This window comes from Bombyx mori, chromosome 25 (assembly GCF_030269925.1).
Source record: "Bombyx mori chromosome 25, ASM3026992v2".
In the NCBI taxonomy this organism is placed as follows: Eukaryota; Metazoa; Arthropoda; class Insecta; order Lepidoptera; family Bombycidae; genus Bombyx; species Bombyx mori.
In genome coordinates, this window is record NC_085131.1 from 3540317 (window position 1) to 3565717 (window position 25401).

At 38.1% G+C, this 25401-nt stretch overlaps 2 protein-coding genes across 4 annotated transcripts; one reads left to right on the forward strand and one right to left on the reverse strand.

Annotated features, from left to right (window-relative positions):
• Positions 1-6190: 6190 nt before the first annotated feature.
• LOC101739294 (post-GPI attachment to proteins factor 6) lies at positions 6191-22568 on the forward strand. Of its 2 annotated transcripts, XM_062676053.1 has the most exons (5): positions 6191-6336; positions 6424-6721; positions 10337-10585; positions 14338-15480; positions 17119-22568. In XM_062676053.1, exons 2-5 carry the CDS (start codon positions 6439-6441, stop codon positions 17850-17852), a joined length of 2409 nt encoding a protein of 802 aa, XP_062532037.1. In that variant the 5' UTR covers positions 6191-6336; positions 6424-6438; the 3' UTR covers positions 17853-22568. The 2 variants fall into 2 exon arrangements, with proteins under 2 accessions (XP_062532037.1, XP_012553127.1); XM_012697673.4 differs by having other exon boundaries at positions 6195-6721.
• Positions 22569-22875: 307 nt separating this feature from the next.
• Positions 22876-25260, reverse strand: LOC101743667 (SAYSvFN domain-containing protein 1). Of its 2 annotated transcripts, XR_002431926.3 has the most exons (3): positions 24814-25254; positions 23439-24274; positions 22876-23238 (listed from the first exon to the last, which is right to left on the reverse strand). XR_002431926.3 is itself a non-coding variant. In XM_004923308.5 (2 exons), exons 1-2 carry the CDS (start codon positions 24976-24978, stop codon positions 23891-23893), a joined length of 549 nt encoding a protein of 182 aa, XP_004923365.1. In that variant the 5' UTR covers positions 24979-25260; the 3' UTR covers positions 22876-23890. The 2 variants fall into 2 exon arrangements, 1 of the variants encoding a protein (XP_004923365.1); XM_004923308.5 differs by having other exon boundaries at positions 22876-24274; positions 24814-25260.
• Positions 25261-25401: the final 141 nt, after the last annotated feature.

Genomic DNA, 25401 nt, shown 5'->3' on the forward strand with positions numbered 1-25401 from the left:
TTCTTCGTCTTCAGGGCCAAAAGAATCGTTCTCCAAAGAGTAGAATTCAATTTTTCTACTTGACCGTTACCCTGAGGGTTATAAGCTGTAGTTCTACTAGTGGCGATACCTCGAACATGTAAAAATTCCTGTACTTCAGCAGAAAGAAATGCTGTTCCGCGATCTGAATGAACGTAAGAAGGCATGCCAAATATCATAAACAAGTTGTTAAGATGTTTAATGACTGTTTTCGAGCTTACATCTGAGCAAGGGCGGATCCAGCTTTGGTGCCAGGAGGGGGTCACATAGTCATGGTCAAGTCAAGAACTTATAATTTAATTTTGATAACAATAGATACAAGTAAAAAGTAGGTATTTTATTAATGTACGTAAGTACTGTACTTAAAAATATTTATTCTTTATTGTACACTTGAAAAACATAATACCTTGTACATTTACACGTACATATTGTCATCTTCTCTTGAAGACATCCAGAGAAGCACTATCAGGATTTTTTTTTCCTACCTCAGCTGGTAGCCTGGAGCGGCTATTCCAGCGTAACCGTAACTAGTAGGTGAGCTCACGGGGCTCAAACCTGACGACGATGCTAACACGAACCCTAGCAAGAGTCGTGCTTCGCAGAATCTACCACCGGATCGGAATCGCGACCCACTGAGAAGATCCGGCGAGAAACTCAGTGGGCTGTGTCTGAGAGTTCATTTACTCGTCGAGCCCTTCGTCGCAAGCTCGTCGGGTTCGACGAGGACGGTGACCGGTGCTTGAAGTACCTAGAAGCACCGTTAGTGGATCGGGAGGATCCGAGATGACGTGTTTTGGGCGACGTCGACTGCTTTCCATTCTGTCCGCAGGATCGGGAATGTAGTTACCGGCGGCCACGATGAGAGGGTTCTCGTGTCGTGCCGCTTTATCGAAGTGGCGCATCGACGCCGACTGTAGATACTTACTGATGGACTCTAAATCCAGATCGTCATGGAGGTCGACGTTCCTGACGAACCACGGGGCTCCGACGGCTATCCTGCAAAAACGGGATTGAATAATTTGGAAGGATTTTAAGTGAGTGCGGGCCGCGTGGGCGAACACTACACTTGCATAGGTCATGACTGGGCGTGTGCAAGTTTTGTAGAGTGTCACCTTATTTCTAAGGGACATTTTACTTCGCCTGCATATCCTCGGGTAGAAACGGCCTAGAATGAAGGCGGCACGATCGCGTACCGTCTTAATATGGGGGCGGAATGTCATCCTTCTGTCGAGGGTGACGCCTAAATATTTGACCTTCGGGGCCCACGGTACGGGCTGGTCGAACATCGTGATTGGGCGAATGGCGGAGGCGGAGGTGTCGACGCGCCTAGACGGAAGAGGGATGCTCAACGTGGTGTTCGGAGGGCGACCCCTTTTGAAGAGCACCGCTGTGCTTTTCGTGGGGTTGATGTCGATGTGCCACTTCCGGAACCACTGTCCCATGGTGGTAGCTGCGGTCTGAAGTCGTCGATGAAGCAACGCCTTCTTCCTACACGAGTAGTAGATGGCGGTGTCATCGGCGAAGAGCGCCAGATGGGTCTCCGGAGACCAGGGTATATCATTGATATGCAAACTGAATAGTAACGGGGAGAGGGCGGAGCCTTGCGGGACTGCGGCTGTGATGTGACGGGGGCGGAAACGCATTCCCTCGACTCGATATTGGAACGAACGGTTCGACAAGTAGTCTCGTATGATGAGCACGAGTCTGTCTGGCACTCTCATGTTATACAGTTTGTATATCAAACCGTTGTGCCAGACTTTGTCGAACGCCTTCGCTATATCGAAGAAGAGGGCTCCTGTCGGGATGGGTTTCCGCCTATTCAGCCCTAGTAAGATGTGCTCCGTGAGGCGGTGCACTTGATGGACGCACGAGTGTCTGGCGCGGAACCCAAACTGCTCGTCGATAAATATTTTGTTGGACGCGACGAAGTCCCAGAGGCGTTTACGAAGGAGCCGTTCGTATAGTTTGCCTATCGCCGGGAGGAGACTGATGGGGCGGTAACTCGCGGTTTCGTTCTTCGGTTTGCCCGGCTTGTGTATGCCGATAACGTCAGCTTCTTTCCACGCCGCGGGAAAGATGCAGTTCGTCATAGCAGCATTTAAAATGGTGGCCAACATCGTTATTAGTTGGGCTGGTAACAATTTAAGCGCGCGGTTGCGGATGCCGTCGGATCCGGGAGCTTTCCATGGTTGCAGGTTATCGATCGCCTCCTTAACCTCGGAAGTGGTAATGGGGGGTAACACGTCCGAGGGCGGCAGGGAAGTTCTGCGCTCGACCTCCCTGTCGACTAACTCGGTGTGATCGGGGTCCGCGTGTTGAGTGCTGGTGGTGCACTGCTCTTGCAGTGCATCGGCCAGCAACTCTGCCTTGTCATCGTCATCGTAAGCCGGTGGTTGGCCTGAGGGGCGTACAAGAGGCGGCATAGTGACGATAGTTTCGGACTTGAGGGTCCTAGCTAGTCGCCAGTATGCTTGGTGAGTGGGCGCGAGTTCTTCTAAGTAACTATCCCAATTTTCATTTCAGGCGTCGCTTAGGCGGGATTTGACCTCCCGCTGTAGGCGACGCATCCGAGCCCGGTTTGAATCCGTGGGATATCGATCGTGGGCCCGGATTGCCGCGTTCCTGACTCTTAAGAGATCCCTAAGCTCGGGGGAAAGTCTGATGCGGTGGAAGCAGTCCTCCACATGGACTTGTTTAGAAGATCTTATGATCGCGGTCGAGACGTGATCAGTGAAGATGTTTATGGATTCGACTGTGTCCTCGGGGGATGGAGTTGAATCCGGGCCGCAGGGGAGGATTGGTGGAGCGGTGTCAGCTAAGCACGTGCCCAGCTTCTTCCAATCCACCATGGTCCTCGTATCTGGTTCGCGGTTAAGTGGGCGACCGAGCTGCATGACGACAGGTCGGTGGTCTGAGTCGAGTTCTTACATTGCCTCGATGGAGCGCGCAAGCGCAGAGTTACGTTCCTCAGCAGTGCCAGATCTATTGTGCTCGGACGACGCGCGGCGTTGTAGGGATAGCACGTGGGGGTCGGGGGGCGGAATATTTCGAATGTGAGGTCGTCTATGAACGCGTCGAGACGCCTACCGTTCACATTTGTGCGATGGCAGTTCCACCTAGTGTGGTGGCAATTTAAATCGCCTGCCAGAATGACTGCGTCCCCCATACCGAGCAGCGTCTCGAGGTCACTGCTCAGGAGGGGTTTGTCAGGGGGGAGATAGACGGATGCGATGACGATCGGCTGGTGTCCCGTTAGCGCGATGCGGCACACTGACGCCTCGATATGTAAGAGCGAGGGAGTATCGAGAGGGACGCAGTACAGGGCCCTCCTATAGTAAATGATCACGCCCGGAATGAAGCAGTTTATTTATATTCCATAACCGTGGTGAACGGTTTGTCATAACAGCTAGAGGTATGTCGAGGGGTATGACGCAAAACTCCGCAAAAGTGGTACGACAAGGGTTTCCAACAAACAAAATAGAAACAGACAAAATACATATATTTAAATAACAAAATCAATTTTTCTTTTACGTCTTCTCCCGAAACGCGTTATTACGTCATTTACGTCAATGGGTACGTTTTTATGAACGTGGAGAAGTGCCAGTCCGGTTAGGCGATCTTCAACCATTGAAGATCTTAGCCACGATTTAAGTCTGCGCAACGTAGAGAAAGACCTAGACGTTACGCAGTCGACAAGCGCGTGCGAGTGTGGCACGGTAAAATTCCAATTTTCGATGCGTTCGTTCCCAAACATTTGCCATCATACAAAGTTATTATATTATATTAAATTAATTAAGGAGCAATATAAGGAGCAACAATATATTGTGTCCTAAAATCATTATGTTCAATATGTGGTCCACCTAGGGACTAGCTCAGGGGGGGGTCATGACCCCCATGACCCCCCCCCTGGATCCGCCCTTGCATCTGAGCATGGGAATGCAAACGGGAAACGTGAAAATTTGTCAATCACGGTAAGTATGAATTTGTTATTATTATTTGTTGGAACTGGTCCTTTAAAATCTATGCTAAGGCGTTCAAAAGCAGCCGTCGCTTTAACAAGTTTCCTCTGGTCATCAAAGGTATTTCGGAAGAATCTAGGTTTTATTTCAGAGCAGGTTCGACAAGATTTTGTCATTGTTCTGACTTCTTCAATAGAATAGGGAAGGTTTTTAGAGCGAACCCAGTGAAACATTCTTGTTACCCCTGGATGACAAAGAGCCTCATGCAGCGAGAAAAGTTTTGCAGTACGTGTTTCTACAGTGGCACAAACTCGGGATAGTGCATCAGCAGCATAGTTCTCTTTCCCCGGTCTGTATATAATATCGTATTTGAAAACAGCAAGTTCCAGTCGCCATCTTTGAATCTTTTCATTCTTTATCTTACTTGAATGTTTCATATTAAACATAAAAGAAACCGAGCGTTGGTCAGTTACCAACTTAAAGTGTCTACCAATAAGGAAATGTCTCCATTTCTTCAATGATTCCACAATGGCGTACGCTTCTTTTTCAATGGCAGAATGGTTTTGTTCGCTTGAATTTAACGTTCTTGAGAAAAACGCCACTGGTCTAGAATTTTGCGTAAGTACTGCTGCAATGGAATGATCGGAAGCGTCAGTTTCCACTGTAAAAGGTATATTTTCATCAATTGCATGTATAGAAGACTTTGCGATATCATTTTTCAAGCTTTCGAAACATTTAATTTGCTCGCTTGTGAGTGGAAAAATCGTCGTATTAGCAAGTGAGTGGATCCGTTCAGAAAATTTTGGAATCCACTTAGAATAATGTGCGAACATGCCGAGTGTCCTTCTTAAGGTCGGTAAATCGCTTGGTGGAGGTAAATTAATCAGTGGCTTGAGTCGCTCATTGTCAGGTTTAATTATGTGGTTTTGAATATTATAGCCTAGAATATTAATTGACTTTTGAGAAAATTTGCATTTTTGTATACTCAGTGTTAAACCGTATTTCTTTGCGGCATTCATAAAACTTTCTAAGTTATGATCGTGTTCTTCAAGAGTACGGCCAGAAATAGTTATATCATCAAGATACGCATATGTGTTTTGAAGCTTCTCTTTTCTTATAATCCAATCGATTGTTCGCTGGAAGCTCGAAACACCATTTGTTACTCCAAAAGGAATACGCCTGAACTGATAAAAATTTCCCAGTGCTTCAAAAGCGGTAAATTTCCTTTCTTCGGGTAGTATAGGTACTTGATGGTACGCGTTTTTCAGGTCTATTAGGCTGAAAAATGTATTCTTTGCCACTTTCGAAACTAAGTCCTCAATGTTTGGTAAAGGGTACGCGTCGAGTTCTGTGTAACGATTAATTGTCTGAGAGTAATCAATTACAAGGCGTTTTTTATGAGTTTCGCTTTTTTGTTATTAGTACTTGGGCCCTCCACGGTGCTTGAAGTACCTAAAAGCACCGTTAGTGGATCGGGAGGATCCGAGATGACGTGTGACTACCTTGCAATAGGAGATGATTTGTATTTTATAATAAAATTAATAATTCCCAAAATGCATTATGTAGTTCAAAAAATCACGATTAAATGACTCATTGTGGTTCTAAAACATAAAAAACTCCGTGAGGCTGCAATTGAACATACTCAGTTTTTTTTAAATTTAAATTTTTAATATCTAGTAATAGGGGCCAACTTAAGGGTGATCATTTGTTTAATTAATTATTTATAAATAAAGGACGAAAAAATAATTTCTACATTCGTCGAACATTAACGAACAAACGACGAACAAATAATTAAAAATAATAAAATCCGAAAATAAAAAAAGGGGGCCAAATTCAGTAAGCCGTTGAGTACAATAGATGAACGAAGTGGACTAGAGGATATGAATAATCCTGATAAGTGTAAGTTTATTATCTTAAGAAACAAAGCCACTGGACGTAACTTCTCGGGATCCAAAAAGTCCACTGAAAAAATTTCAGTACCTAAGTGATCTTGCTGAGATTATATTTCATCCCATATCATCTCATTACATTTTATTTCATGCCAGTTGATTAATGTCTCAAATTAATCATCTTCATTTCATTTCACTCCATAATACTCCATCTTATCATTTTTCATAAAAATAACAATATAAATAAGACTTGACCTAAGGGTCTTAGTTACCAGGTCATAAAATCCCTTAAAAAAGTTGCTCCAACATTTTATACCGTACCGTAAATAATCTGTGATTGTTGTTTTATCCGTGCCTGTAGAGTCGGACGTCGGTGTGTAGTTCCTGTTCAATGTGTGGTTCCTTCGAAAGTAGTTAAGAGTAGTGAAGAGTGGTGAAAGAAAAGAGTTAACACCACAAGGACAGTTACTGTAACTACAGTCCCTGTAATATGTTTCATGGAAATATTAAATTTTCTTTTACATCCGCATCGTTAATGATTTAATGTGAGAAAATAGATAATATTGAACAAGATGCGGTTCCTATACTGTTTATTGTTGTATACAATCACAGTAGTGATAAGTGTGGACCACGAAGCCGAAGAGGAAAGCAACAGGAGGAGGATAATCGATCAGCTGACGAGGACTAAAACGGTGCTATTAGATGATTACCACTTGGTAACAAGACATATTGCAACAGAAGTAAATATGTATAGGAATTATCGTACAGTTTCTGTGCTTTTCTATTCTATGAATATTGATTTAACGTACGCTCAATTCACATTTCAATCAGAAGAGCTTCATCTAAATAACATAGGTCTGTATATTATAATGCTTTTTTTTTTAAATACGATGTTCTCTTATCTATACTCCGCCTATCATTAGTTTAAGGTCATTCTATTTTAAAGCTTCTCATTAGGTGTTTTTCGTATTTGTATGTCTATATATACATTATATCTATGTGTATTTTTGTGTTGGTTTAGTAGTTTTTGTGGTGTAGGAACCTCTAAAAAGAATACAAGCAAATGAAATATAATTTATAGTACTTAAAGCTGTGATAGCATTTACAATACCTAACCCAGTCATCTAAAAGAATATTAAATTACATTTGATTTTAGCTTAAAGATTTGAAATATGCATGAAAATAAATTGCGTTCATAATAAGCCCTATTGTAAAGAAAATTGGTATTGTAAACTAGCTGACCCGGCAGACTTCGTAGTGCTTCAACCGATAAATAAAAGACCTGAACTTTTGTATAAAATAAACTTAAAACAAACAAAAGGAATCCGTCCAATGGAAAAACCACATCAAAGGAAAAACATTTTTTTTTTTGGAACGAAGTTCCTTATCGCGCGTTGTGAAAGGGGGCTAGACGGAAAAAATTCTTACGAAAAGTTGTCACGACACTTTTTAGATCCGTCATTCTGACCAATCAACGTGTACGCACTTATCGCGTGACATTGCTCGTATCTGATTGGTCCGTGTAATGAGTACAGTTTCTCGAGATAGCGTTTCAACAATAGTAATTTAGTTCATAGTATTGTTTTCTTCTTCTTCATAATGCCGTAATTTATTAATATAACTTAAAAAAAAAATTACAATTCCTTCACTAATTAATCGAAAGGAACTTCGTTCCATCCGGGTGTCCCTTGACACTTCTGAAGTTTTTTTATACAATTCCGAGCATTTTCATATTTATTCACCTTTTAAGTCATCTCTGGACTTCCACGAATAATTCAAGACCAAAATTAGTCAAATCGGGCCAGCCATTCTCAAGTTTTAGCGAGACTAACGAACTAACGAACAGCAATTCATTTATATAATATATAGATGTGACCATATTCTCGATACGATTTCTATGAATACAATCAAAAAGTCTAGGGGTCATGGCACTAGCAAAGAGGCAAAACAAAATTTGTATTAGTGTTTCTGCAACAACTATATTGAATTTCCGAGACTCAGATTTCTTTTGAATTTAGCAAGCCAGATAATTGATAAAGCTTATGATAATGTTTAATTTTAGTCAGATTAGAAGATATGCATTGAAATTGATAAATATCTTTGTTATCAATTCCAATATTTCAATCCTTGGTTCTGGAGTAATAGATTTTGGCGAGCTAGTGGTGCATTGTCATCTTCAATTGTAGGAGATTGAGAAGATGAGAATCACTCTCATCTTTCGGGGCTGTTCAGGAGAATTAAGTAATTCTTTGATGTCTGCTATAGATTCTCTCCTTTCCGTCATCTAATATATTGCAAGTGGGGTAGAATGTCCCATTTGATGGTTAAGGTTTTAACCATGTAGGTGTAGGTTTTAATGGCTTTGACAACATGAGACTGATCGCTGTCATGCTGGAGAATAGCCATATTGTCTCTAGCCGTATTGTGGCCATTTTCCATGCAATGCTCAGCTTAATCATATTAATTGAGTTCAAGATCTTTCCCCAGTGTTAATTTCGTTTGGTTTCAAATGCTCATGGTAAATAATACTGACCTGGTACCACCAAATAAATAATAATAATAAAAATATATTTACTAATAATCACGCCACGTTAACTGGTTCCGTGCTAAGTTCGTAAAGAACTTGTGTTACAGGTACCAGATAACGGAAATAAATGTAAGATTTTTATTATACACATACATATATTTAATATACATCCATAATCCTGGAAAAGACATTTTATATTTATTATACAAATATCCTCCCTTGGCGGGATTCGAACTCGCGACCCCCTTGTGTAATGACCATGTCACTTACCACTACACCAGACGGCCGTACACAGTACAACCAGTACCTACATTTGTACCGCTGGAGCAGCTGTTCACTGTCGAAAAAATGACGCTCAACATCTCTTGGCTTCAACTCACAAGCTCCTTGCTTTTGAATCATTTCCAACGCATGCAATCGCCTTGAAATGTCTTGGCTAACTTCTAATGCTGAAGCATCTGACGGTCGTGTGCGTCTAAATCACCGTCTTTGCAGCTACGGAACGAATCACGATAAGTTGTTTGGCATAGAGCAGCATCGCCTTAAAAAAAATCGGTTGTTGTTCCGACGCTCCTCACATGCGAATCGCTTCAACAAAACGGTCTCTTTTATACATCAAACTCAATAAAATGTGGCAGATATTTTTATTGCCCTTGTAGGTAGTCGAGGGTAGCGCAATAAGTAAATGTACAGCCAAGTCGTTGCCTACCGCCAAGTACAACCCAAACGTTATTTGAAGAAAGATATGTCGTTACGCTTAGGAAACATCAAGCAGAGAAGTTCATTCGAAAGCCGGATGCTACGTGGTAGAAAATATCTCTGGAATCGCACTGTGGGTGATCGAATCGATGGACTCTGAGCCGGTGGCGGTGCGATAATAAAAATGAGATGATAATACATCATCTCAAACAAAACTTCAGGGCCTTCCCTATAGAACGTGCGGTACATAAAATAGAGAGCCAAAGTCTGTTCTGTAGATCACCATTCACTAGTACAATATAAGTTGTGCGATAGTACGCGTACGCTTTTTATTACTACCGTCCGTTGGTCAAATTATAACATTTGATTAAACAGCTTCACTTCATCTTGAGCCGACACTAATTATTACATTTTGACAAATAGCCACGACATAGATTTCCTTAGTACCAGTAATAGTGATTGTTGTATTGCAAAGGTTTACATTTTGGGGCGGTAAGTTACTGTGACGCATGTCCTACCTATTACCAATATACGAGTTTTACAACCACGACGCGTTTCCAGAAATATTTATTGTCGTATATCCTATATCAAAATCAAATTTGTGCACAGGCGCTGTGATGTGTCCCTATTTTAATTTGAAACGAATCTTTAGCGGTAAGCGATGGATCAGCTGTGCCATTGGTATAGCTGGTGACCATATCAGAAGGGCTTTCAAACAGCTTACACGTCACTACGGATCCTCCCGATCCATTAACGGTGCTTTTAGGTACCTCAAGCATCGGTCACCGTGCTCGCCGAACCCGTCGCTTGCGACGAAGGGCTTAACAAGTAAACTAACCCATAGACACAGCCCACTGAGTTTCTTGCCGGATCTTCGCAGTGGGTCGCGTTTCCGATCCGGTGGTAGCTTCTGCGAAGCACTGCTCTTGCCAGGGCCAATGTTAGCAACACTCCCGGTTTGAGCCCCGTGAGCTCACCTATTCGTCCGGTTACGCTGACATAGCCTCTCAAGGCTTCAAATTAGGTAGAAAAAAAATAGGGGCTGTATATGTAGAACGAGCAGGAGTATTTGCGAAGCGAGATTCCGATCAAGCCCTTTAAATGTCCAATGAACTGTGCTCGTTATCATAATTATGTTAATACGCTTCCGAGAGCTTGGCCCATGATTCAAGTCTTATCTGTTTGGCCCAATAACAAAATTGAATAATCAATACGAACAGGAAACGAACATTTTTGTGTTTCAGGATCGTGCAGTCCGCAAGAAGTGTTGATCAAATTAAAACATGGATCGTATCCTGCAGTTAATCCCGACGGTTACGATTTCCCGAAGGATTTCATAGAACCAAGTCTGAGGGAAGAGGTTCACACCATAGACATACTATCGGATGGTAGAAACAGGACTTACACGATAAGGTATCCCAAGCCTGGGAGCTGGTACGCTCTTGTGTACATAAAATGGGAAGATCCGAGGAAGCAAAAAGTAGAACAGGAAGGTACGCCTATTAATTTAGATAGAGGAAATTGTTTTTTTTTTCAATAATGCGATGGGGCTGGGTAAAGTAAATGACTTAGTAAAAAAATGTATTTTTGAGACGCGCGACAGTAATGCTAATGAGCGTCACACTTTTTTAATTCTCCTATCTATTACTAGTAATCACGAGGGGTTATGCTACCATTATCGGACGTGGGAAGGACCTATTGCGTGCAATACTATTTATGTTGTCTAAAAGTCGTAGGTTCTGATTTGAAGGATGAGACAATAGTTTGTAAAATTAAAATTTATGCCGCATCTAATAAGGTGTCCGGCAGCGTTGTGATGTCTGTGGTAACCTTCTACTTGTTAGTATACGCTGACATAGCCTCTCAAGGCTATCAGCTTGGTAGGAAATAAAAAAACTAACGCCAGGGGCGCTGTGAACCCGATCAACCATTGATGCAATAAATTAATAAATATTCACAGTGTCTTACGTTTTTAGATAAGCGCCTATGGTAGGGTACTAACTTGACTCCTTGTTCTATTCATGAACATAACTTACAATATGTACCGTCTGTATTAAGAAAAGTTATTGTAATAAATAAACTAAATTTGGGTAGAACGTACTTAATATATAAGCCTTTATTGCTGATACTAAACAATGATTTTACATACAGTAGCAAAATGTTTTAACATAAATCTAATACATCGGGTTTCCCGGTTCAGTGATCAGCGTGTCCTGTGACACATAGGCTTCTTCCAGCTACTTCCATTTTTCTCTATTGGTAGCTTTTCTGGACAAGATTGTCCCTCCAATCATCTTGATATCATGTGTCCATCTTCTAGCTTGCCTACCTCTTTTCTTTTGCCATCACGTGGCTGCCATTCTGTTATAATTTTAGTCCATTTCACTCTGCTTTCCCTTGTCATATGTCCTGTCCATCGCAATTTTATCCAACGAACGTACTTGTATTGAATTTTAAATAATTAAATTTCTTCGCTGTCTCTATCGTCGCGAGATTCGAGAACAAACGATCATTTAAATTATTCAATTGGCAATTTGGCCTCACTCAGACTAAAACATTCGTAAATTGCCCGGTTTTGTATTACCGATGTTACGTCACTACTACATCACTAATAATTCAATCAATTGGCTCTATCGTGGAAATTCGAGAACGAATTTTTTTTTTTTTTTGCTTAGAAGATAAGTGGACGACCTCACAGGCCCACCTGGTGTTAAGTGGTTACTGGAGCCCATAGACATCTACAACGTAAATGCGCCACCTACCTTGAGATATAAGTTCTAAGGTCTCAAGTATAGTTACAACGGTTGCCCCGCCCTTCAAACCGAAACGCATTACTGCTTCACGGCAGAAATAGGCAGGGTGGTGGTACCTACCCGCCCGGACTCACAAGAGGTCCTACCACCAGTAAATATCATTCAAAAATAATTCAATTGGCAATTTGGCCTTACTCAGACTAAAACATTCGTAAATTGCCCGGTTTTGAATTACCGATGTTAAGTATCAAATGAACAGTATGGCAGATGTTACAGCACAAATAACGATTCAATCCGTACTAGATATTCGACCTCGGAATCTGATTGTCCGCCTCCCTGTTTCCTGTGGACTAGTGCAGTCAATTTCACAAACATTATCCATTACAGCGACTATTACGTCTCGTTATCCTTTATTAAGCGGGAGGACATTTTACTTCAGTTTACATTGAAATATAAGAAGATTTCGTTCGTCTTTTGTTGGTTGACTTTTCACATTATAATTATGCCTTTAGTAATAATAATAAATTTTTATTTCAGAATTAAATTCCATATGAAGCGTTATTAATACAAAATCTTGAAGTGTTAGTAATACAAAATCTTTCTTAAAAAAAGCAGTTCATTTTATTTATTTTACATTGACCATAAAGAGTCGAGGCTAAATTAACTTATCTATATCTATACTAATATATAAATCTACAGTGGTTTTTACGGATGTTTCGTTATAACTACTGAACCATGCATCCGATTGACTTGAAACTTGGTATCCATGTAGAAAATACATGTACTTAATGGATAGGCTTGTATTTATATGAGTGTTGGACTCCCTAATAATAATGATAATAAATAATAATGTTAATTTTAAATGCCCAGCGAAGCGGGCGAGTACGGCTAGTTATTCATAAATTTTTATGATTAAGCAGACTGGATTGAAATCACTGTTGATCCAATAGAATTTATCTTGTCCGAATTTCAATAAATTTGTTCTTTCGCAAGAACCACATTTGGAATTCGAGCAAATAAAAATCATAACCGTCCAGCCCATCTCAAGTTTTGAGCTAACTAATGCCATGTTTGTTTCACATAACCTTTATCAAAAACGTAGGTGTACGACATTTGGTTGGTACAATATTAACAAATTTGTGTACATATTCCGAGCGAATCACGAACTTAGATTACGGATTAATAGATAATAATATATTTGCGTAACATATTTGATAATAATTTTTGGTTAATCGGCTTCAAAAAATAAGTGACTATCAAATCGATTTCTAGGCGATCAGATTTCGATTATTATTATTTTTTTGGTTGGATGGTTCTTTATCAAGACTTGACCAGTAGTTTTTGGGTCATCCTTAATAATGAATATTATTATAGATATTCAATGATTTCACCTATATTAGTGTTATTTTATTTTGCTAAGGCGGTGTTCTTCTTCTTTGCAAAAGTTTAGTATTATTATTATTAAATTTTTTTTATTGCCCTTGTAGGCAGACGAGCATACGGCCCACCTGATGGTGAGTGGTTACCGTCGCCCATGGACTTCAGCAATGCCAGGGGCAGAGCCAAGCCGCTGCCTACCGCTTAATACTCTCCACAAGCCTTGTTTGAAGAAGGACATGTCATAGCGCACGGGAAAACCCTGTGGAGGGGAGCTCATTCCATAGCCGGATGGTACGTGGCAAAAAAGACATCTGGAAACGCACTGTGGAACTATTAAATGAATATTCTTAATATTAAAGGTACATATTTGTGCGTCTAATATTTCTTTTTTTAGTTTTTCTCAATAGATTCCGCTATAATTTTTCTAAAGCAATAAAAATCTTAGTTATTTAATAGGACATTTGCTTGTCTTCGTAGATTTGTAGACTATGACCAATACTTTTATACCATGCCATGAGTACAACTGCGAATACTATAAGCAGTCTATCAGTATGATATCGCGTATTAAGCGAAGCGATTTCGCTTAAGACGCGACATTTATCTTTGTAATTAAATGTCCGTTTTATTTGGTACTGGCTGACCCGGCAAATCGATAAATAAAAGACCCAAACTTTTGGGGGAGGCAAATTTAAGGGAAAAATGAAATTGTTATTTTTATTTAATTACGAGCATTTTCATATTTATCTACCTTTTAAACCTTCTCTGGACTTCGACAAATAATTCAAGACCAAAATTAGCCAAATCGGTCCAGCCGTTCTCGAGTTTTAGCGAGACTAACGAACAGCAATTCATTTAAATATATTTGGTATTATTATACTAGGAACAATTCGATAATTTACATTAAACTTCAATTAAGTTTACCCTATTCAAATAGCTGAAGAAGTTTTTGTGTTATCATATTTTTCCAAAATTTAAACATTAAATTGCTGTCTTGTTAAGTTGAATAAATATCGCTTAAAAGAAATAGCTTTTCGCCCCTCGATAAAATAATACAATAAGAAAGTACATAAAACTTCTTGTTAACTAATAATATAATTTTATCATATTACCAGGTCTAGTAGCAGATTGTCGAACGATATTGTACACCGATTTACAAGTAAAAGAAGAAGAGAAAATACGATTTGTAGATTGCTACAGCGGTTTTAATTTGGACCAAAAAGACATGCCGGCCACATTGAAATGCATGGCCACAGATAAGCCCGATCCGATCTCGTTAAATATCACGTTTCTCGACATTGATACGTCTGCAGACACCTACGTGACATTAAGGCTGCAGTCATTGTCATTGCCGTCCGACGATAATTACATAATATATTGTATTTATGATCCGAAAATAAACAATATACTTTCGGTAACGTTTACGCCCAATCCGAACGCGTGGCACTACATCCGAGTAGACCAGACTAGGGAAAACGTAACAATGGTAGCGAATTGCGAATCGTATCAACGGACAGATCTAAGTGACGCCGAAAATTTAACGATTCTCGACCTTATGCGCGACGACAAAGGAAGGTTCTTCACGTTCGACTACGGTCTCCCGACGACAGACTTGCAGGACGCTACCAGCGTCCTAAACGTGACCTCATCCGAAATCAAAAGTATGCGATTTAAAGTGAATCAGTTTCTGGATATCGGCGGCAGTCTCTCGATCGAGGCTAGCCTGCTGATGAGCCTGAAGTACTACATGGGTAATTACAAGAGAGAATCGACGAAGGGGGACTTATTGGAATTCACCGAAGACAATCAGTTTATGAAAGCAGTAATCTGTTTGAACGTTGGTCATGCTAGCGTGCCTTTGGAGAGCGGACATTGCAAATACAACGACCGGGTCACACCGGCGCTTTTCGTGTTGAATAGCACCGATTCCGAATCGGTGTACTCGAAGTCTATAATACCGTTTCCCGAGAGCGGCACTTGGTATCTAACGTTTCGGCTGTTCTGCGACTCGACCGTCTGTCCTTGTCCCACTTCGGAGGACGGAACGAAATATTATGTGAATTCGAGCGGGATAACAGATGTCGGTCTGTCCAGCAACAAAACTAGACAGGGCTCTTCGGAGTGCAACGCGAGTGTGGTGGTGGCCTTGTCGTCGAGTTCGTGCGTGGGCGGGAGCTGTAGCAACCACGGGAACTGCCTCCTGAATACCTTTGGAGGGATGGTCATGTCCTTTTGTTCGTGCTCTGCAGGATATGGAGGTAATTAAATACTTATGTGCACAATCTTCTGCTGTTAAAGTCAATAGGTTCTAACGTGGTTTATTTAAACACGTTAGAACATAAACAGACATAAAAAAGCGCTTCTTCAATTTTTAATGCTGATAGTTATATATACCATTAACTGATTTCAAAAAAGGAGGATTATCAATTCGACTGTTTTTTTTTGGTGTCACAGAATTCTTTCCTAGGTAAACCGATTTTGATGATTCTGTTTTATTTGAAAACTGATTCTCATGTGGGGACCATATGAAATTTTAATCCTGTAAAATTTTAAAATTACTTCGACTGTGGTATTCTTATACTATTTTGATAAAGTCGGTTTTCGTTTTTACCTTATAATTTTGTATTATTATACTCTAATGAGTCGATTAAGCATAAGGTAAAGCTTTTGATTAGAACTGTGTACCGTGATAAAGTATGATGATATCGTGCCAAGAAAGAAAGCGTGACGTGCCAAGAATCTCAAGGTGCTTTTTTTTCGCATCAAAACTACCACTGCAACATTTGCAACTCTGTATTGCATTGAATATCATCGTATTTAATTAAATAAAGTGCAAAATCGATTAAATCAAGAATAAATTACGGAATTTTGATGTAAATACATGAACATTCTTTTCGGAATCGATTTTTGGAAATTTTATCATTACAAAAAACGATTTTCTTCGTGTACGAGTTAGAAAATTGAAAACGATTCAAGGTAGATATATAAAATGTAATATTGATTAAATAAAGAGTAAATTACGGAATTTCGATGATATTGATAACACATGAAAATTTTTTTTCTGAATCGATTTTTTAAAATTTTATCATTACAAAAATCAATTTCCTCGTGTAGGTACTACGAGTTAGAAAATTGAAAACGATTCATGATAGATAGTTGGATTTATTCGTGAGTTCATTAATCTTGACCGGCTTGAGCTTGAGCGTTTGGCCGGCTGAGTTTGTGAAAACGAAAATCAACTAAAATTAAAATAAACGCGAAGTTAAACGGTGATAGTGTATTTAAATGGATCTTAAGGTTGATTGTATTGTATATAGTAGGTCAGACTGCACTGGAAGTGAGTCCACTGAGTTTTTCGCCGGATCTTAGTGGGTCGCGTTTCCGATCCGGTGGTAGATTTTTTTTATTTATTTTTTTATTGCCCTTGTAGGCAGTCGAGCATACGGCCCACCTGATGGTGAGTGGTTACCGTCGCCCATGGACTTCAGCAATGCCAGGGGCAGAGCCAAGCCGCTGCCTACCGCTTAATACTCTCCACAAGCCTCGTTTGAAGAAGGACATGTCATAGCGCTCCGGAAACACCGTGGAGGGGAGCTCATTCCATAGCCGGATGGTACGTGGCAAAAAAGATCTCTGGAAACGCACTGTGGATGACCGCAGTGGCTCCAGGTAGTATGGGTGAACTCTACTCCGGTGGCGGGCGGTGCGATGGTAAAAACAAAATTCTGCAAAGCTCTGCTCTTGCTAGGGTCAGTGTTAGCATCACTCCGGTTTGTGCCCCGTGAGCTCACCTACTAGCTAAGGTTACGCTGAAATTGCCTCTCAAGGCTGTCTATCAGCTTAGGTAGGATAAAAAAAAATGGTAGTAATTATTTGTTTTATACTTTTTTTTTTAGGTTGGGATTGTTCGGACGATTCAAGAATGGACAGCCGAGCGTATATGCTACTTTCGATCCTGCTGCTCACGCTAAGCAATCTCGTATTCTTTTTCTCGATATACGTGGCGACAATACGTTTCTACTACACCGAAGCCATGATGTACGCCTTCACGATGTTGTTCTCGACGTTCTACCACGCTTGCGACGCGCCCTCCCAGGTAGCCTACTGCATCATCAGAGGCAATATCCTTCAGTTCGGCGATTTTTACTGCGGCCTCATGTCGTTCTGGGTGACGCTACTGGCTATGAGCATCGTCAGTGACGAATTAAGGTCCTTCTGTCAGCTGACCGGAGCTATTGTCGTGGCCTTGTTCACGACCTGGAACATGCATTCGTTCGTATCGTTTCTCCTGCCCGTGGCGATAGGAGCGACCGTGCTGTTGGTCTCTTGGTATCTCGATTACAGGAAGACCGGTATAATGAGATACCCGTGGTCTTATTACTCGAAGTACATGCCGATCGGTATAATTCTGGTCAGCACCGGTCTGATATGTTACGCGTTTCTACAGACCGAACAGAATTACAAAATCGTTCATTCGATTTGGCACATGATAATAGCGTTTAGCGTTGTGTTTCTGTTGCCCGATGTGAAACGGGGCCCGAATGCGAACCCCTTCCTACCGACACCGAGTTATTATACGGGTAAGTTTTCTAGATACTTCCGCAGATCTCGCACGCCCATTGCCGAATGATGAAGCAATTATTCATGTTATATATGAGGCCGTCAGCGCAAAAGTGACCTAAGCCTAACTATGGTGTAGTTAGTATGGAGGCAATTAGGTTTGGAATTTTCATGAATTTGAATTAGGGTAGGCAAAAAAAAACAATACGCGCAAAAATAATGTTTACAAAGCTATCTGTTATCTATGGGTGAAAGAAACTGGATAGGCCGGATTTGCATCAGAATTTATTATATTTTAAATAGATTCCAATATACGTCATATAAGCTTGAATATAAAAAAATGTGGGTTAGGCCACCTTTGCGCTGATGGCCTCGTATGTAAATCTAGATAAATATTAAAATAGTTCTATTTTTATACGTCAAAAATGATTAAAATAAATTATAATTGCCGTGACACAACACATTGAGATAGTTACCACAGATTATAACGTGTCACGGATTAGTTTTTAAGATTTAAATGTTATAAATATAATTATACAAAACGACTTCTAGTCAAGTGTAAATAATTTTTTGTACACGTTTTTTCTAATGTAACTGACCTAGTAATGATGATTTTGGATTCAGATTTTTCACGTCCAACGTAAAGTTCCGTTTTATTTATGGAGGGTAGGTAAGGAAGATCATCTCAGTTTATTAAAAAGTGTCCGATGAAAGGGAACTGTACATTAAAGTGGCGCCATTGTTGCAAGTGGAAAAATTTAAAATAACAGCGCCATAAAATATAAGAGTAGGATACTAAATTAAAAAGGAATGAAACATTTGCTACGTAAATATTTTAGTAATAAATATAAATAGTTGATATATAAAATACTGCATATTTTTTAACTACCAAACTCAAGAAAAAATATTAAATTCCTGAACCCAGTACACTTCACTGCTTTTAAAACTGTTATTAAAATTTCCATTTCCTACACTAACGCTATTTCTACTTGTCAAGTTTACAGGTGGACACTTTTTCAACTTGTACCCTATGAAATCTGGTTCTCCTTACCTTTACCCTCCATAGTTTTATTTTTAAAGTTTCGTCCGTTAATAGTGTTGCCAGTCTGTTATATTACCAGTGTGCTTAGTGCGAGTTTTTTAACGTTTTCGATATCGTAAAAGTTAGCTCATATTTGTATGGAACAGGATCGTTTGCGTACATTTGCCGCTAGGGGCGCTGTTCCAACTGCATACAAAATCGGGTTAACTTTTACGCTATCGAGTACGTTAAGAAACTCGCACTAAGCACACAGATAAGTAGTTAAATGTGATAAATGTAAATGATAGGTGTTTTTTTTCATCTTTCGACTGTTTTCATTTACATTCCTTTGTAGTGTTAACTATTACTATAATTAAGGTTCACGTTTGTTTTCTTATGATTACGTATACGAATGTTATAATAAATATAAATGAAAAACTATCGTTTGTTACAGAACGCCTATCTTCAAAATAATTAATAGTTTTTGTAATTGTAATGTCTGTTATACAATTCAGTTTTAAATTTTGAATGACTTATGGAAAATTCGATCATGTAAGTTCACAGATTATGTAGGTAAATAATTTAAAATCCTCGCTAATAATTTTGTGCAATTTAATGAATTTTATATCAATATTGATTCTGTGATTTTTTTGATACTATTTAAATGTAATTAACGCACGACCTTCGGTGAAAAAATTACATTTTTATAAATAACTAGCGGACCCGGCAGGCTTCGTAGTGCCTCAATCGATAAATAAAAAACCTTTAAACTTTTGTAAAAAATAAACTTAAAACAAACAAAAGGATCCGTCCGACGGGGGACACATCAAGGGAAAAACAAAATTGTTAGTTTTATTTAATTTCGAGCATTTTCATATTTATCTACCTTTTAAACTTTCACTGGACTTTCACAAATAATTCAAGACCAAAATTAGCCAAATCGGTCCAGCCGTTCTCGAGTTTTAGCGAGACTAACGAACAGCAATTCATTTATATATAGAAAGGTTTTAAAGGTTTCAAGAGGTTTTTTGTGTTTATTTTGATGTTAAAGAGGTACACCAAAACTGTACCAATAAAACGATTTAAATGCGACATTCGACATTGATTTTAAAGTTTACCGAAAGTCATCGTGTTCAGGTTGCTCGCTAACGTCAAATTTCCGCATCAGGAATTCAGAATCGGAGTTGTTTGATTCACATTTCCGTCCGGAATCTTCACCAATGACAAATGATAATTTTTCTTTTGTTTTCGGGTGACCACGTAGCCCCTATTGTGGGAACGTAACGTTTGTCAATGTCCTTGACATTAAATAAGGTGAAAATGGTTTTTAAAATTCCGTAAGATAATGATTAAATATAAGTTAATCCATTAATCAACACTGTCCCAAAAATAACGTTTAAATACTCTGAAAGGTGCCTTATTGTAATACTCATTAAATTTTATACGTACCTAATGCTCGACTAATTACAGAAGCACGTGAAAATGAAATTTAAACTCATTATGATTTTTTTGCTTACAAATTTCTAAAAAAAAAACTTCAGAGGTGTCAAGGGACACCCGGATGGAACGATGTTCCTTTCGATTGATTAGTGAAGGAATTGTAATTATTTTTTTTAAGTTATAATAATAAATTACGGCATTATGAAGAAGAAAAAAACAATACTATGAACTAAATGACTATTGTTGAAACGCTATCTCGAGAAACTGTACTCATTACGCGGACCAATCGGATACGAGCAATGTCACGCGATAAGCGCCTACACGTTGATTGGTCAGAATGATGGATCTAAAAAGTGTCGTGACAACTTTTCGTAAGAATTTTTTCCGTCTAGCCCCCTTTCACAACGCGCGATAAGGAACTTCGTTCCAAAAATTAACAAATTACCGCCAGGTATTGCCTTTGAAAATGGTCGACCATATAGTGCCATCGTTTTGCCATTAGTATTATTAAGACACGTTCTAATAGCTCACCACTATTGAGAATGTTGCTCTAAGGGTTCCTACAGACCAGCGATGCGTCTTTTCCACAACGTTACGACCAAGTTTCCCTCGTCTGTAACCAGGCGAATCAAGACCGGGCTCGTAAAAATAGGTTTAATTGATCGATTTTATTGTAATGATAAAAAAACAATCTAAGACTATTCGCGTTCTCCGTCAAATGGAATGTATAGTGAAAAACACGCAAGTTGGTTCAATACTGATTTTTTTTAAAGACCTCCTCACTTACAGTTAGTTATGTTGAATGCATGACTTACGTCATTATAAATTACTTACTTTAATTTAAAAAAAAAGAAAAAAAATGGAAGGATGGCGTCCGACGGTTTCCTTCCCTACTCGACAAAGGGTAAAATAGAACGTTAATTATGCGAGAGAATATATTCGTTAAATGTATTCTGTGTGTTTAGCGCGAATTTTTTAACGTTCTCGATACCGTACAAGTTAACTTAAATTGGTATGCAGTTGGAACAGCGCCTCTGGCGGTAAACGTGAGGAAACCGTCGGACGCCATCCTTCCATTTGACGGAGAACGTGAATAGCGTTTTTTTGAAGTGAAAACTTCTTTAGAATCGTTGTGATTTCAAACCGGATGCAACGGAAAAAACGACAGGTAAGAGACACAAATACAAAAATGTGTAGGATGAAGCCAGCAAAGAGTGAGACAGAAATATACATACAATTTAATACAGCGCCATCTGTGAGATTTTTTAATACTAACGTGTGTATGAAAGCTCTTGTAGTGAATTTTAATTTAGGATTCTACGTGAAATTAAAATATCAATTCACAGAGGGCGCTACCTTACAATTATTTACTAATGACAACATTTTACATATACTTAAGACGTTTAGGATAATTGTATTTTAATTTTGGAAGGTTTCACTTCTACCACGTGTGAATTGCACACATGTATTTTTTTTATCATTACAATAAAATCGATCAATTAAAACTATTTTTACGAGCCCGGTCTTCATTTGCTTCGCTTGTTTTTTAACGTTCTCGTATAGCGTAAAAATAAGGACGTTTGCCGCTAGTGACGCTGTTTCAACTGCATACCAATTTAAGTTAACTTTTACGCTATCGAGAACGTTAAAAAACTCGCACTAAGCACATTGACCCTGTTTCATAATATCATATTTATTTTATTCAGTTTCAAATCAAATTGACGATTCTACGAGAGTTATTCATTGACGAAATCGTGAAATTTATATTTTTCAAGAATCATGTTTGTAATATTATAACATAAATGTTATGTTCAGTGTCCAAGAGTTGATTTACATGCTTACGCACGAGTCAGGAGTGAGCTTTGACTGTCTAAAAAGCTTTACTGTGATTTCATTTCTTACCTCATTACACTATGAGTACTGGACGAAGAACTATTAGTTAGTTACCGTGATAAATACCAAAGCTTTTTTATTATAAACTGTTTCTAGATTATATAGCGCATCATAATAATATATACATTTGTTTTGATCGAGGCCTTTATTAGAGTTTATCAATTCATAAAGGAGGGAGTTGATGTATTTTACCTTACATTTTAATTTTATAGTTCCTTTTAAAAATTATAAATTTTATGCGTGCAAAAAAAAAACGAGTCTTTATTTTATTCTAAATGAAAATGTGAAACATTCCTCGATTTCAATTATTCACTTGCTCAAAATTTCTTGTTTCTGTAAAAAAATAATGTACGTATCCTTTTTTATTATTATGATTATATTGAACATTATTCGCATTTATAATTACGTTGCAAATAAATATTGTGCAATATTTTTTTTTATTTCATTCAATCAGTTTAAATTTTACTGTAATAGTAAAACAATTAAATAAATAGTACTACCTTTCTATCTACCGCTTCGTGGACTATATATCGGTATGAAATATAATATAATACCGATATGATGTCATATGAGATAAATGCGGGTGACAACCCGTTCTCAGCAGTGGAATGAAAGGTAGCTCTTTCACAGGGTTCAAACTAATTCCATATCGAATTTCGTCAAAACAAAAAAAAAACCTTAATTTTGAATCCGAATTAATCTGATTGCCCTGTAACCCCATAGAAAAGAAACTACAGGAAAATAGAGATGTATATAATATGTACAAACAAACCTCACAGACAAAAAATAATAATACTGATTTGTGTTTAATATACACAATTTATATTTTTATTAATTTTCTTGAACGTCAATACACACATATCAGACTCTTATATCTATTGATTATTACAATAACGTTTTATTACGCTAAACATTCATATGTTCACAAGCTCACAGCACTTTCTGTTTAGTGGTTACAGCCCATAGATGTCACAACCTGACTGGACCTCCCACCATGATATTGAAATTTCAATTTTAATGTATAACAGTAGTCCTGTTCTTTGAATCAGAATGCAAGCCAGTTAGGTTGGAATAGGTCAAACACACCTGCATTCTTGAAAATCTGTCCGAGAAGTGATTTAAGATTAATTATAAATAAAAACTTGGTTAATTATAAATAATTATATAACATGAGGTTCTAAAAAACAACATATACATAATGTTAAATTAAATTTATATAAAAGTTTTAAAATAATTCTGCTTTATATAAAAGTTTTATTCTCTTTACAATTCATATATAAATAACATTTAATACTTGCTCACTTTGAGGTATTGTCAATTTTCACATAGGAATGGATATTCTTATCCTCATCCTCCTCCTCGCGTCGTTTCCTCACTGCTGAGGGTCGTGACCATTATAATTCGACATGATTTTACTCCTTGTGATGTCCCGCCAGCGCCTCCGATCATTGGCCGCATGAAGGGCGTCGTGGAATGGGATCTCTAGATCTTATCCTCATAGTCTTCAATTAATTCTCATTTACTAACAGTGATACACTAGTTGAGTGCTATTTCATTTTTCAAGTATTTCAGTCATATTTAATTACCAACAAAATAGTCTCCAACAAATAAATACAAAATATTTTAAGTTAATATTAACCTGAAGTGAATAAAACAGTTAATAATTACTTAAACAATAGTGTTACTAAAATTTTCTCAATATATCGGCATTTATGGTGTCACACACTGCTCTTGAATATTTCATATCATTAAAATTACCGTACTGTACCAGCTCCATATCGTATTTCTTTTTCGAATTGCTCAGCTTTCAACGTGCCATCTATACTCACACAGTTTTCATTGAAAACACTGTATGCTGAAACTTCACCCCGCTTTTTAGGCGTTGTCCTAGTGTTAACGCAAATACCTATTAAAACAGATACTACAAAAAATACAGCACCAAACTGTATCTGTAAGAAGTACATGTACAAAGATAACCAGATAATAGAGCCGATTGACCATTTAATTGCAAAATATTGCCAAGATTCTTTCGGCTCATCTTCTAAGGATTCCAGTTCACTTGCTTCTGAAGTTATATCACTCGGGTCTTCAGTTTGTAGAGGTTGGAATTTCTGAGGTATTTGTTCTTCATTTTCAATCTGGAAAGTTAGTTAAGGCATTCTTGTTAAATTTAATGTTAATTTAGTATAATAGCTTTATCGAAAACTTTAACAAACGGTCAGTTATATTTTGCCAGTCTGTCTTTATTTTGAAACACATTTTTGTAGAATCAAGATACATTCTATTAGCTAGAAGTTTTAGTTATAAACACAATATTATAAGCAAGAACTATTGATATTAAAAATGCAGAGTTTATCAAAACTTGAAGTAACCTTAGAAATTATATTTATATTCTCTTCTATAGTTAGTTCTTAGTTCATGTTATAAAATATAGCTTTATGATCTTTTGTGATTTCTAAGCCATAGACAGTTAAAACTATTTTAACAGTTAAATCTCGCAGTTTTTTTCGACGCTTCTTATACTTTACAGTCGTAAGTCGCCACGTAAACTAAAGTATTCGTATTGTCAGAAATAATTAAACTAGATTTTAAATTGCAAAAGTAATTTTCTTTATATTCAGTCTTTTTTTTATCACTTTAAAATAAATTGGTTTATCATAATAATAATTAAACTCACGAGCAGAACCTCTTCTTCGCTTCTATCTTTGGTCATGTCTAAAAAAACTTGTGGTATCAGAAAGTTGACAATTTTATCTCTCGACTTTCTTATCTTTTCTTTCGTATTTTCTACCAATTCTTTTCGGCGTCTTAAGGCCCGATATTCCTTTAATTTTGCCTCCATTCGTAAAGAAATTGGGCTATTGAATATTTTTCTTTTAATTTCTTATCTACTACTAATGTACTAGCTGGCATCAGTTTTAATTTATCACACAATTTATAATACACTTTATGACAACAGACTCATATAATCAGATCTTTTGTAGAAGGTAAGTTTAAAAAGAAGAGGTTTAAACAAAAATATTAATAAAAACAAATACGTAATTCTAAACAATAAATAAAAGTAGACAACTTTTTTTTTTGTTGACCTGGTATTAAAGACCTTTAGGTCACAACGTAGACAACGGATAGTCCTAAGCATACATGACAACTAGTGTAATAAACATATTGTCATACACAAAAGGCTTACTGAATTTGGCTCCCCCTTTTTTGAATTTCGGATTATTTTTATTTTTTATTATTTGATCGTCGTTTGTTCGTTAATGTT